Raw genomic sequence first — 14,700 nt, 5'->3', positions numbered from 1 at the left:
AGATAGATAGATAGATAGATACTTGTAGTGCCACAAGTGTGTACTATAAGTGTTGTCCCTGTAGTAATGACATAAAGATTATAATAATGACATGAGGTGTACTGTCCGATTTTCTTGGAATGTCCGGGAGAATCACGAATTTCAAATGTTTACTTTTACTTTGTAAATTACAAAATACAGACACATCTTCTCCCAAGTTTGTAAAAACATCGTTAAGTATACGGTTTGCAGCAGTGATGGGCAGCAGGTGGCCCTAGGGCCTCACACGGCCCTCTGAGCCTTCACCTGCGGCCCCAGCTCCTTCCTGCCTTATTGTCAGATGTGTTTGTTACAGCTTGTAACACTTGTGTGAGATGCTGATATGTTATTACAAATAGGTGTCTGCTTCTCTGATTAAATGTATTATTTTGTCTTATTATTGAGAATAATGGTAATGTGTGGCCCCTGCAGTGTATCAGGGGCCCATCACTGTTTTACAGTGAATCTTGGTTCCAGATTCCCTCAGTTCTACCATGTAAAAAGAACTTTTAAATATCTGACACATTTTCACATTGGATTGATGTTTATTTACCTTTTATGTTTCATGATAATAAGTATAAATTGGATTTTTTTTAATTTTGCTTTGCAAAATATTTATGAAATGGAATGTGATACAGTGTAAACATTTCTGTACCTTCCTGTTCATGGCTGTATGATAATTTGCACGGATGCTATTTGCATGCATTTTCTGCTTCACAGGACGTACAGTCAGACTTATTCATCTGAGGAGAGAATTAAATTGTTAAATAGCGGAATACTTAATAGATAATGCATAGCTAATGCAATTTATACATATTCCATATCTATATTCACATTATCTCACCTGATGTTCTGTGAAAATGTCACACCAAGTACGAAGCAGTCCACATTTACTAGAAAAGTTAATTATAATGGTAAAAGGAAATGAGGAGGTCGACAGGACTCACATATCGGGGAAAGAGGTGTTTGAAATGCCAGAAAAATGTATAGGAAATGTAAGGAAATTGAGCGTAAAGTGTTCTTACTGTTGTCAGATTCATCAGGTAAAGTCATGTAATTATATATTAAGATGTACGTAGCTGTCTTAGGTGATTTAATAAATTATATCTGCTAGGGAGCTTTAAATTTAAAGGGGAAATCCGGTCACCATTAAAACTTAATAACCATCTTATTCATGCATATATAATGTTCTACTGAGCTACAAAATTGCTGACCCACAGCACAAATTACGCTTTGTTAAATCTATACAATTTGATAACTGTACCCCTTTCCCCATTTGGAACATTTCCTGTTCTTCAACTTAGAAGTCTGAGACTTTCACTCCATCTTTACCCGGTGACCGATACTTTATAAAGGTTGTATTATTGTTTCCTAACTTATTATATGCACAAGCCAGTTCATGTATTTCTATACACCGGTCGAAGTGGAAATTTAGAAGTGGCCTGTGGTGGACGTGGGGGGTATACGGGGGTCTGTTATATTGGCGATGTCAGGACACTGCGCGTTTATAATATAAAAGGCTTTTTATTAATTGTAATTTTAACCGTTACTATAAACCTAACCCTACCCCTAACCCTAACTCTAATCCTAACCCTAACCTTTAAATTAGATGCAAAGATCGTGGGGCCGTGGTATTGCAGCTTTAAATAGAGAAATCTTACTGTCATCATGATAAGTGACGTAAAGTGGAACTACCAGCAATGAGTGTAATCGGAATATATATACGCCATTTCCCATAAGCAGAAAGAGTACAGTCACCTACTAATGTACAAGGTACAGGCATATTTGCGCAAAAGTAAATTCGCCTTAGTGACACCACTGAGGCGTGAGGTACAAAGTGTCTCTATGTGGTATGAAAGGTTTAAAGAGATGAAATTCAACAGCCAAATATACGATTCCTGGTTCCGTTATACAACGTTAAGCAACAGGACGGTGAGGCTTTGTCATGGGAGAGCCGTGAATTATAATGACACGCTTCTGTAGGATAATTAGCATTTTTGCATAGCAATGACATTTCCTCTCGGTAACTTGGCGTCTAACTGCCAATTACACAACAGTAAACAGTCAGTTTATACATTAACATTACAGTAGGAACCAGCAAGATGGTTTTGATTGAGTAACATTGTAATTTTTCATTTTTACATTGTTGCGGATTTGCTAAAACTCTACAAGTGTACGTTTAGTGGATGTTATAAAATGAATGAACGGTGGTTTAAGATACCAGAATGAATGAAGCACATAACAAGGTTTAACGGTATACGACTCTCAAGTATAAAAACCTAATGAATAACAGGCAATTCTAATTAATATAAAGTCATCTACAGTGGTCAAATTTGGAACCTAATTTTTCACCTTAATTTGTAATGTTCTCTTGTATTAAGAAATCATTTCAGTAGCCACAAGAATTGACTCGGTGGCCTTTTCTCTGGAATATGCATGGGCGGCCTTCTAACCTTCAAATATATTTAATCACGGAAAAAGACACCCATCCATAATAACATATCAGCAGGCATTTTAAACAAGTGTTACAAGCTATAACAAACACATCTGACAATAAAGCAGGAAGGAGCTGCTGGCCGTAGGTGAAGACTTGGAGGGCCATGTGGCCCTAGGGCCCCCTGTTGTTCGTCACTGTTCTATGTGTGCCAGTGTGCTGTACCCAATCAGACTGCAGCTGTCATTTTTCTAGAAAGCAAGTGTCCGATTGGTTCATATGGATTACAGCTCATTTGTACACATACAGCCATTATATTAAATAAACCCCACTGTGAGTGTTATTGTTAATTTGAAATGAGTGCGTAATGACTGACATACTTCACATACTCATTTGAATTTTTGGAATGTACTCGTGCCGAGATATTAATGGGAACATTTGGCGTAGCGGGCAGAATATAGCTAGTCAACATCTGTGACTGTAAAATGAAATGCTGAACCATTGATAGAATAATGACTCTCGGTCATTCCAGCGTCTATTACTTCTATGACTTTGCATCCGATTCAATCTGTAGAGATGGATATTGTCATTGAGATGAGCAATTTTAATGTTTCTGCTTTGATACATTGATTTACTTACTTATTTCTGTCTGATTGGCATAGGTCTGGTTCAGTATCTGCTAAATATTCATTGTTAATTTCTGGGCAATACCCTGAAATCCTTAATTGAATAGAGGCAAATATGCTGCTCCTTCATTAGAACGCCAAAACAATTACTGAAAAATAAAAATTTCTAGTGTCAGACAAAAAGATGAACGGAATTTGCCACTCTGGAGATTTGTTGAAGAAAGCGATCAAATGTATATATGATACCTATTGACAGTCAAAGTCCAGAGTAATCAAATAGACTTTACCTAAAGATAAGCGAATATCTCATGGTTCATTGTGTAGGAAGTAGCCTTTGGGATAAAAGTTCTATTTAGTTCTGTTTAAGTCATCAATTTGGGCATCTTTTCTTCAAAGATCACTCAAAGTCAAAGCTATTGGCAACAAAATTTAGATATCATGTAAATTTGTCCAATGAGGCCCAAATACTATGGATATTAATATGTCTTGTTTTACTGTGCATGCAAATCTTAATTCTCAGTTCAGCATCTAGAAAGGTGGACTTGGGCAGACAAACACAAGTTACTTACAGTAGGGGTGTGCGCACATAAGTGTAGCACGCTGCTTGAAAATGCAGCCTATTTAAATAAGCAAATATCTGATCAAAGCAGGGTCAGACCCTCTCCGGATGCCCACCCATCCATAAGCGCTGCATCCCCTGCTTCCTACTTTGGGGGGACAGCATTGGTTCTCCTGGTCACTGCTCCCCCTCTGTGTTAGCCGGGGAGTGTGGCGCTGAACTGTGACATCACCGCGCAGTGCCATACTCCTAGCCTATCACTGACACTGAGGAGGAGCAACAGTAATCCACCAATCCACACAGTGCATTCTGCAAAGCAAGTCTACAAAACTGTCACTCACACTCCATCAGCTCAGTTAGAGAAGCTCCTCCCTTCTAACTTGGCAACCTGTGGCAGTCAAGTGAAACATTTTTCATTAAGTATAAACACTCCAGCTATTTCCTGCATATTATACCACCTATATACAGGTCAAGTAGTAGCTTTACGTTAAGGCTGCTTTGTCTATGTATAATACCATCATCATTGGAAGAGAGAAGCACATATATGAACACAACAGGCCGGATTTATTAAGAGATGCATACTAAGCGCATTGTGCACTTGTTTTAAAACGCACGTAAATCGTGTATACGCACGTCCGAATTCAACAAGCAGCGGATCTCAAAATAAGTGTGGTGATGAATACATCTGTAGGTCTGCTCTGTCCTACTAGACAAATACACTGCAGGTTATGTCCAGTACCTATGTGGAATATAAATTCACAAGATAACGCTCAGAAAAAAAAAAATCAATTAATGTCACCTGGTAATAATATAGGCATTAATGATAAAACATTAAAAAAAATAAAAAAGTGGTTTCTTTTGTTTTTTTTTCACCATGAACTACATTTAGTAGGATGTTAATAATGTCTTCAGTACATAAAATCCATTTCTACAGTTACTACTGATTGTGAACACATGTTTGAGAATACATACATAGCCGTCATCACTAGTAGTCAGCTCTTAGCCTAGACCTGTAGCTGGAGCAAGAGATGCGTCTGAAAGATCACGTACCTTAGAGATTCCCAGACCGTGAATCGAATGCTGCTGCATGCGATTGACCTTGGCTCGCCCGTACTGTACATTGACTACTGGCATACGTGCCATCCCGACCTGTTCTGTTCCCTCAAAAAAATCATAAGTCCGGTTCTAGGTATGCGCAGAGTAATTGTGCGGATTATCATCATCCTCGTTTATTTATATAGCGCCACTAATTCTGCAGCGCTGTACAGAGGACTCACATCAGTCCCAATGGAGATTACAGTCTAAATTCCCTAACACACAGACTAACTAGGGTCAATTTGATAGCAGACGATTAACCTATTAGTATGTTTTCGGAGTTTGGGAAGAAACCCACGCAAACACGGAGAGAACATACAAACTCCACACAGATAAGGCCATGGTCAGGAATCGAACTCGTAACCCCAGTTCTGTGAGGCAGAAGTGCTAACCACCAAACCACTGTGCTGACAGATTATACACCCAAACTCGCCGTTTATATGCCTTAATGAATCAGGCCCGACAGGTTTATTCATTAACACAAAGCAAATATTACAGGACGCTATAACAACCAATGAGAAATGTGCTTTCATTAGACTTGCACTACACTGATCAAAGCCAATACCTCATTGGTTGGGATGAATTGTAGCATTTTACCCTTCAGAGGACAAGAGTCATTATATTTCCAGTGTGTTGGATCATTGTGGCTGTATATCAAGGGTCAGAAACCTGTGGCTCACTAGCACTTGTCAAACTATAGTAGCCACACTTCTAAATTAAGTCAATCAATGAGCATTTTGTGGGTAAGAATTAAGGGAATAATAGTAGTTTGCAGATTCCCTCCGTGTTATTTGGATAATATCTTGAAAGTCATGCACTATAACCAAGATGTTCTCTATGTCTACAAACGTCAGAATCCTGTACCCTGATTGTTCTGCCAGTGATTATCATTTATCATTAAGGTATCATTGAGAAGGTGGTTTCATGGAGTGGTAAATGAAATACATGCTCTAACTTGTTACAATATAAACCTAGTACTCTTGTTTTTCATTTTTTATTTATTTTTCCTACATTATGTATCCTTTTATCTTATTTTCCACTGTCTGGCACCTTACAAATCAATAATAATAATAATAATAATAATAATAATAATAATAGTTTAAATATTTGTGACTTCATTCAAATATTTCAGCTGCTGAACATGTCTTTATTTCACTTCGGACTAATCAGTTCTTTTAACTGTATCGCTAATAACTGAAACTTTTACAATACAGATATTTATATTATTGCTTTCAGTGCTTAAAGGAGAGTGTCAAACATCTACATACTATAATCCTTTCACTGTTTTACTACAACTGGGTGTAGTTCTTGCTCAAAAATAAAATGATGAGATACCGTCAGCAATCATTCTTGAAATAATCTTATTGTTGATGTGAGTACCATGAATTTGGAAATTAACTACATATTGAACTAATGGATCAACCCTAAATTTATGTTCCAATTTCTTTTCTTTAGCGTGTATTTACATTGTAACTATCTCCTCCGCGTTGTTACTCTGCCAGTTATATGGAACAGAGAAGAGAGATTGAGCAGCTAATCTAGCAGATTAGACAGAGGGAGCTCCTCTCATATTAACTTTGAGAAGAAAATAAAAAGATCTATCGTTAAGAATGATTTATGTTCATTTCTAGTGTATTTATTCTATTCACAATAGGGTAAATATTAATGGAAATGCAAATCTTTACTATGCAATAAGCAATCAGCAATTAGCTGATCGAACCAGTGTACTGTAGGTTAATGAAAACTAGCGTCTGATTGGTTGTTGTGGGTTACTGTAATCTGCTTAGAAAAAGTGAATAATCTTTTTCCAATAGAACTGACCTTTTATTTGGTGTTTTCAAGACAGGTGACACTAATATTTGTTGCACTGCCAAAATAATAATGTAGGCATATATTGTTTAATATATTTTTTAGATCCTTCACCATCATCATGCTGTACATGAAATCTCTTATATCGCGAAGGACATCACAGACCATCGGGCGTTTGGATATGTGTGCGGCAAGGAGGGCAACCACAGATTTGTGGCAATCAAAACTGCACAGGCAGTAAGTATATTGCTTTGATTTTTATCGACAGCAAATTGCAAAAAATGTGATTTCAGTAAATGCTTAAGGCCAATTTTTTTTGGCTTTCTTACCCAGTTGTCACAGTGGAAGATCTGTAGCTTCATCCTGCAAATCTGCCTCAACAACAACAAAAAGATCTGTAGATGTAAATAAGGAAAAGGGTTCTAGCTCTCATCACCAGAACCCTGTCTAGAAAAGAGCATTAGTCATAGTCAGGGGAGGGCTGGAAAATTTTAGCCCAGGGGGGTGAGACTCAGCTCGGCAGCCTATTAGAAACATTTTAAAGGAAAAAGAAATGCAGATAATCCAGTGACCCAGCCCAGCCTGTACCTGGTCATAGTATTAGTGGTTTGCACACCCCTATTACTACCACAACTTGACCTAAAAGTTGAAAATGTCATATAATAAACATGGAGGTAAATATGGTACTTACTTTAACTCTGACTTTACATTAAAAAATTAAGGGGTAATTAATTATATCCTACTCATATTCCTCCCACAGTTAACAACTATACCTATTCTAACATCTTGTAGACATTGTATGGGGGATATATGATGTAAGACAAAAAGCTAAATAATAAAGCATTGCCTGTCAGTTATTCTTGTTGTACCAATACGGTGTATTAATCCACCAATAAACATTCTGCACAGAGCACTTACACTGTGTTATAAAATGGTTATTGTTGCATGCTGCAGCTCATTGGCAGCTTATTAATATACCAATGAATTGCCTTTTACTGACAATGAGTCTGCGTTCCCATTCTCTTGCAGTCCATATTTCCAAGACCACCACTGGCCAGTGTTTTTAAAATCTTTTGACTACGAGTGGGCTTATGTAAATGGCCATTTTGGCTGCCTGAATATTAGACTCTGTGAATCTATAGATGAGTGTGTGAGGAGCAATGTATGAAAAAGCAATTTTGTATTCTGTTTTCTTTGACTTATGCTACATCACTGTCATTTATGAAAGGTATGGAAATATTCACATACTGCCTGATGGAGGTAGGGGGCTCATATTGAGAGACAAATGCATAACTTGTACAATTTACAGATACGCAGCTTCATATCTTATTCTGAGACCTTTTGTAGGAGGACTGCATAAACAGATTCATAATCAGCTCATGTATAAAATATGCCCCCAGTTCTTGATAAATCACCTCCATGGTAAAGTTGTATTTTAGCCAACACCTGGTTACATGTATGAGTCAGAATAGAATACATTTTGCTTGTGCCTTTGTGTGAGAAGAGATACATAGAATTCCGAAGGCTGATTTCAGGTATTGTCCTTCTGTTCCAGGCAGAATCAGTCATTTTAGATTTGCGAGATTTGTTCCAGCTTATCTATGAACTGAAGCAGAGAGAGGAAATGGAGAAGAAGGCCCAAAAAGATAAACAGTGCGAACAAGCCGTATATCAGGTACCTACGCGGTGTCGGTGATGGTGTTTTTCACTCTTTAATTGCCGAATGCAATATCTGCTGGGATATTTTAGACAGGGAACAGAAAATAGCATTGAAAACATGTTGTTGTTTTTTTACAATTTTATCAAAGTATATAGTAAATTTTATGGTGGTTAAAGGAAAATCTACAAATGATTTGGTTTGTACAGTCACTTATTGCTTGATGCCACTTTCCCGAAAATATTTTTGGAATTGGCCCTTTTATTGTGTAGGAAAATATGTTCTGCGATCATCATGTAGAAGAATCTTTGGAGGCTTTCTTAACGTTGAAGGCAGTAAAAATGGTGCTGACTCCGGACTGCTGTTTGTCTAACCCTGTTCTAAAGTTCAATCTGTAGAATCCAGGTTAACAAGACCTAAAACAACATTATTTTTTTGAAAAAAAATCTAAAATAAATGTCTTATACTAGTACAAGAGCTAGCAATCTAGACAATGACGCATGTTTCCCTATTTTATGGTACGTTAATGGGAGCAACACGTGCACCTTGCAGATGTTAATGGCACAGTAATGAGCCCCTTGTTGTTCATGCTGATATGTATAATATCACAACAGCATACTCAACTCTATGAATGACAGTATCAAAGTCTGTCCATGCCTTTTCTTGGATCCATTGTCTCCAGCTATGTCTGTCTTCTCCTTTATTGTATTTGCATTTTCATTTTTGTTTGCTTTTTATGCTCTGTTCCCTTCTTATTTCTGCTTGCATTGGTTCAGACAATTTTGGAAGAAGATTTAGAAGATCCTGTTTACCAGGTAAGCTGTGCTGACATAAACTATATATGGATATATAGAATTTCAACAACTCGCTTTCCCAAGTACCTGGTAAAAACTAAATGCAAACAGGAAGAACACAGTTAAGTTTGCGCTTTTCTAAGTTAACTGGATACATAATTGCTACTCTCCCCAACTACAAATAGTTAATATATAATTAATAATAAATTGTTTAACATTATTGTAATATGTATATATTTAACCTTGACGTAAATGGTGTCTATGAATAGATGCCAGTGTTATTTTACATATAGAACATCATAGAAAGTAGATAGTTGAATTATTATCATATACTATGAGATTTCAAGGCCAAATGCTGGTCTGGGAATGATTAAAATTAAATAAATGCAACATTATATGCAAACACTACAACTCCTGCACCATTTACATATATTCATGTAGGTAACAAAGAATGTTACAATATACATCAATCAGTTCCACTAAATGCAGAGGAAATAATAAGCTGTCTCACTCGGTGCCTGTGGTTCTTCTTTGTAGTCACACCGCACAGTTCAGTTTTTTCGCTGTATGTAGCACACGGTACCCAAGCAGCAGTCACATTGTTTTAGTATTAATCCAGAATTAATAAGATCAGTGAGCCAAATCAGATTATCTAGATCAAGTGCAAGTGACACAGTGGCAATAAGTTAATTTAAATCATTATACAAAGGCATCAATGTCACATTCTGGGCATCAGTCTAGCATGTTCTAATCTAGTAAAGTCAGGGCTCGTGACAACAAGAAAAAAACAGAGAGATTATGTTAGTAAATGAGCTACATGTAAAAGGTAAATTGGATTGTTAGACTTTTAAAATAAGCAGCGAAACAATTATTTGGAGGAATCCACCATAATTACACGGTGCTATTACCGTGTCAGACTGCTTGGGCACAATTAACAGCCATTTGGAATAAAGACATTACATTTTAACATTACGCATGTTTTCTTTTGGAAGATATTGATTGAATGTATCTATTGAGCTTGAAAACAATGAAAATAAAATAATCAATTATTTCTAGATTCCATTTTAAAAAGAATGTCCCCATTCTAGTAGATGCACCCCTACAGGGGTAATTTGGTGGAAGTCTTGAGGGAGCTTTAATATGTTCCGTAAACTGGCAGCTCCAGGAAGTTTACAGGCAGTAGGGACCGATAGGACATGTTTTTCTGATTGAAAAAGTATCTTTATTTTGTATAAAAGTACAAAAAAACATATATAATACATTACATTCAAGTATAGTGCGTCGTAGCGAAGCTGTAAGCAGAATACACAGTGAAACATAATCAGACATACTTTTTAATACATTACAAGACATACGGTACAAGTTATGACATTCTACACTATACATCAGGTACTGCACCAACCTTGCATCACTTGGGGGGGGGGGGGGATCAATGGCCCGAAGCTTTATTGAAGGACAGACACATGGAGGGGAGAATGGGGAGAAGGAGACAAAATCATCGTCCTCTTCCTGAGGATTCTATATAGTATTCTAGTCTCTCAGCAGACTGTGGATCAGCCTGAGCCAGTCCTAGATGGTCATCTTCTTCCTTTTCAAAATGAGGCGATTCCTGGCAAGCCACATAGAGTCCTTAAACAGTTCATAAGGCGCCAGGCCTCCTGGATTGCCCCAATGATGTGGGTCCCAGGAAATAATCCATAAATGGTATGAAAAGCAAGTTCTGGGCACACTGTCCTTATGTTCATGTTCCAAGGCATCCAACAGTGCCTGTGCAGTGGGGCAGTCCCCAAAAATATGCCGAGCTGTTTCCCTGCAGACAAAGCACCTGGGGCTGTGAACATATCTGCACAGGTTCCGGGAGTGCATGAATGTCCTGAGAGGCAGACCCCCTGGATAGCCATCCATGCAATGGCTTTATGTCAGTCAGCCTGGTACATGCCACATTCTCCCTCACATGTTTAGCTGTAGCAGCAGGGAGCCCTGGAACAGACACCATAATGTCCAGACAAATTAGGTGCTGTGTTCACACACCTTCCATCCATAACACAGTGAATGCTATGGATGGACGCGGTAATACATGGGAACAGTGTCCTATCCATATCACTAACTTAGAGGAACATGTATTGAAGTGGAGGATTTGTTCCAGAGTAGGAAACCCCTTTTGTAAATATTTTATTAGACTGGAGATCTCAGGTGTTAGTGTGCTGCTATTCTGGCACCCCAGAAAGTGTAGAATCGTAAAAGAACAAATTGCATTAGCTGACAATCAGGGGACAAGAGAAAAGGATTCTGGGAAGCTGTGTGGAGTAGCAAGCTCTACCCCTCTGGCCTAGATCACTCTGTTCATAAACTGTCCCTAAAGATACTGATTGTGTTGAAAATGTTGCATTTAACTTTAATCTTCTAGTAATTTTATTCATGTGTTTAGACCAAGGGTTTTGTCACACGGCCTTTAGATAACACCCAGAGGTACATAACCAGCTATCTGTGAGCTTTTGAAATTCTGGCATTTGCTGCTTTCTCGACTTTAAATCTGAATTTCCATCTTCTCTGTTTTTCCTGCTGTCGTTTCTGCTCTCTCTGCTTTGTGGGACTGTAGTACATAGTGTTTGAAGCTGGCCATGAGTCCATACGTGATCCAGACAATGAAGAAAGCATATACCAGGTATCTATGGAGGGGGGGGAATTGGACATTGTCGTTCTAGCGGCCAAATGTTTTCCACTGTTCGAATAGACTCCAAGTGAGTTTGGAATGAATGTATCTGTGATGTCATTTGTGGGCACTTTGTTCATCTCTAACTTTCGTTTTTATAACAGAATAAATTGGAATAGCTGTACAAATGTATGCAAAAAAAAAAACAAGTATTGTGTTGTTTCTCCAGTTGGGTTTGGTAAAGTGCACTCATCACATAAACATAGTAAAGGCAGCCATTTGTGGCATCCGTGTACCTCTTGCCTTGTTGATTAGGAGCCTCATGGCTCAGCCTAGTGAATTGATTGGCTGCATTCCAATGATCCAGCCCACAAATGGCTGCCTCCACTCTATGTGGGTGACTGAGACACTTTAAATATTGTATGCATTTATATAATAACCCAGATGGCAAAACTTTTACATTGAAAATAAAAATGTTCGCAACTTGTTTTATATAACTACTTGCTGTGTATAGAACTAATCATTGTGTGATATTCCAGAGAATTTTACATATTGTTATAATATTTTTTTAAAAGTGCTAATCAGAAAAATCACCTCTTTATTGCTCTTATTGTGAATATAAAAGAAAAACATTCAATGGATTATTCACAATAGATACAGAAAGGGTCATTTATGAACATGCAAAAAATATTCCACTGCAATATATTTCTATTTGCGTAAATGCACCAATTTATCATCACATAGGTGAACATTTTGGGCCTGATTTAATAAGGAAAGTAAATCAAAATAAAGGAGTAACTTTGCACCTTGGCAAAACCATGATACATTGGAAGGTGAGGGGGATTTTTAGTTGGGGTAGGGCATGTCCTAGATCCAATTTCAGTGTAATAATAAAGCTATCAAGTATTTGTGTGCTGCATGAAAAAGCAGCCGGTATTTATCTTATGTGCAAAATAATAAACTAATTTGAACCCTTTGCATTGTAACATGGTTTTGTCCAGGCGAAAATGTACTCCTTTTCATTAGGCCCTCTGTGTCCCAATTCTGCACCCGTAAATCCACTCTGGGCCTATTTCTGTGGGATTGGCTATCTGGCTGGAAATGCGCATAGTGGAAAGATTAAAAGTATCATATGACAACCCTGCCTATTTTTATTTCATTACCACCATCATCACTGAATTCAACGCATAACATTTTCTCCTACAACAGTGCTGATCCACGCCTCATTTCTGTCTTAAATTAATCATGAGTGAGAGGACGTCCGGACTAGTTGCATGCGGCACTTTTGCTTGTTTGGATATTTTTAATATATGGATATTTGTGTGAATATAAATGGATGCATGCGTCGGAAGCGTCTGGTTGGTACAAAATTCATGCCACCACCTCATCTCCAATAAAAATCCCCACAAAACCGAAAATCCGAGAGTCTTTATCTTCACCATCGCACCCCCTTCACTATGAGTCGGCTGCTGGCAAGGGGAAGGCAGCAACCAGCAGCTTCATAGCGGTGAAGTTGCCCGGCCGCTGCTCAGTGGCGGATCCAGGTGGGGGCGATCGGGGCATTTGTTCCCCCTAGCAGCAGAAAGCCTACCTTTAAAATAGGTCCCAGCCACCGATCAAAACAAGAGGGGGCGGGGCCAGTCGCGAGCAGAAGGTGGGGCTAAACGCGGGCCAGCCAATCAAAGTAAAGGAGGGGGCGTGATTATGCAAAATCACGCCCCCTAAACATAAAGTCTAGGTGTGCCCCTGCCGCTGCTCCTCGATGTTGATAATGGGCTTGGAGTACAGGTCTGGGCTGTGATGTCACAGCGCAGAGCCACACTCTCAAGAGAAGAAGATATCGCCTCCCTGTGGTCACAAGATGCAAATGCAGATCGCAATTTTGTTTCTTTGTAAATAACCTTCAGGTAAGAAATGCTGCCATTACTTTTTAAACAGCTGTAGCAGGATGCAATCTCTTTAATCAGTTTAAATCTTAAAATATCTTGTCACTCTGTAGTATTTCCCACGTTCCCCTCTTCCTTTATTAGCACAAACCTACTTTTATTTCAGCACCAAAAGTAAATATTACTACGTTTTCTATTTTCTATTACACCCAGAAGGATTTTATAGCTCTCCAAAATGCCAATAAGGACAAGGCTTATGTAAGTGTGTCGGAGATCAGCATTAAATCATACAGATGATTATGTTACAATAGTATCAATGAAAGGAGTTATGTATATATCTTTTAACTTGAACTTTCCAATTTTGTTCATTAGAAAAGTTTAGATTTATATTAAGTATTAGTCTGTAGATCCTTTTATATTGGAGATATATCTAAAAAATGGTGATGATAGTAGGTCTGTAGAGAGTATTTAGTCCACGACTAAACCGTTAAAGCAGTAACAGCATCACCACTGCTTCTTATAAAATACTTGCTGTGTATTAAGCTATCAATGAGTTGGATGTGACTCATCCTTTTAAAAATAATTATCAGCTCTTCCAACACACCCATGAGGAGGCTGCCCAGTGTCAATTTTATTTTTATACTAAATGTTATCCAAATCCATCCAGTGGACGGCTCAGAACAGGCTCCCTGGGTCAAAGTTCTGCCCAGGGTACACCAACGGGAAGTCCGACAGGGACCCCAACCCCCCTAAAACCAGCCCAGGATTCAACCGGACCAACTTGCGTTGGTTTCATCCCAATCAGTGCAGTGATGTCCAAATGCATAACCGGACAGCCAAAGAAACAGGCCAATGAATTTTATATATAAGATACTACATGCCAATATAATAAAGAGGAGAAACAGCATAGATAATAGAATGATCTATATTAATTTATTATAATACAAAACTGTGCATTTTTAATCAAACGAAAACACAGTTAAGTTAAATAAACAATGATTTTGGTGATCAATCCTTGTCATTTTATTCAACTTGTTGAGAACAACGTATCTTATTCACCTGTTGTTTTGCCTTTCAAATACGAGAGATCTGAAGGACACTATTGCTGTAAATATAACTGATCTAGAAATATCTGGCAATATTGATGACGATTTTAATTTTTACAGTTT

At 38.0% G+C, this 14,700-nt stretch overlaps 1 protein-coding gene across 16 annotated transcripts in view; it reads left to right on the top strand.

The window, feature by feature from the left end:
• DAB1 (DAB adaptor protein 1) overlaps positions 1-14,700 on the top strand; it is a 540,644-nt gene that overhangs the window by 473,706 nt on the left and 52,238 nt on the right. For 12 of the 16 annotated variants that reach the window (XM_075181742.1, XM_075181737.1, XM_075181738.1 and 9 more), the window contains 4 exons: positions 6,647-6,778; positions 8,097-8,216; positions 8,975-9,013; positions 11,592-11,657. In XM_075181742.1, the coding sequence (XP_075037843.1) occupies positions 6,647-6,778; positions 8,097-8,216; positions 8,975-9,013; positions 11,592-11,657 (357 nt within the window). The remainder of the gene's footprint in view (positions 1-6,646; positions 6,779-8,096; positions 8,217-8,974; positions 9,014-11,591; positions 11,658-14,700) is intronic. The other 4 variants (XM_075181751.1, XM_075181746.1, XM_075181753.1 and 1 more) reach the window with 2 other exon arrangements.

Source organism: Mixophyes fleayi, chromosome 8 (genome assembly GCF_038048845.1).
Source record: "Mixophyes fleayi isolate aMixFle1 chromosome 8, aMixFle1.hap1, whole genome shotgun sequence".
Lineage (NCBI taxonomy): Eukaryota > Metazoa > Chordata > Amphibia > Anura > Limnodynastidae > Mixophyes > Mixophyes fleayi.
This window is presented reverse-complemented; position numbering and strand designations above follow the sequence as displayed.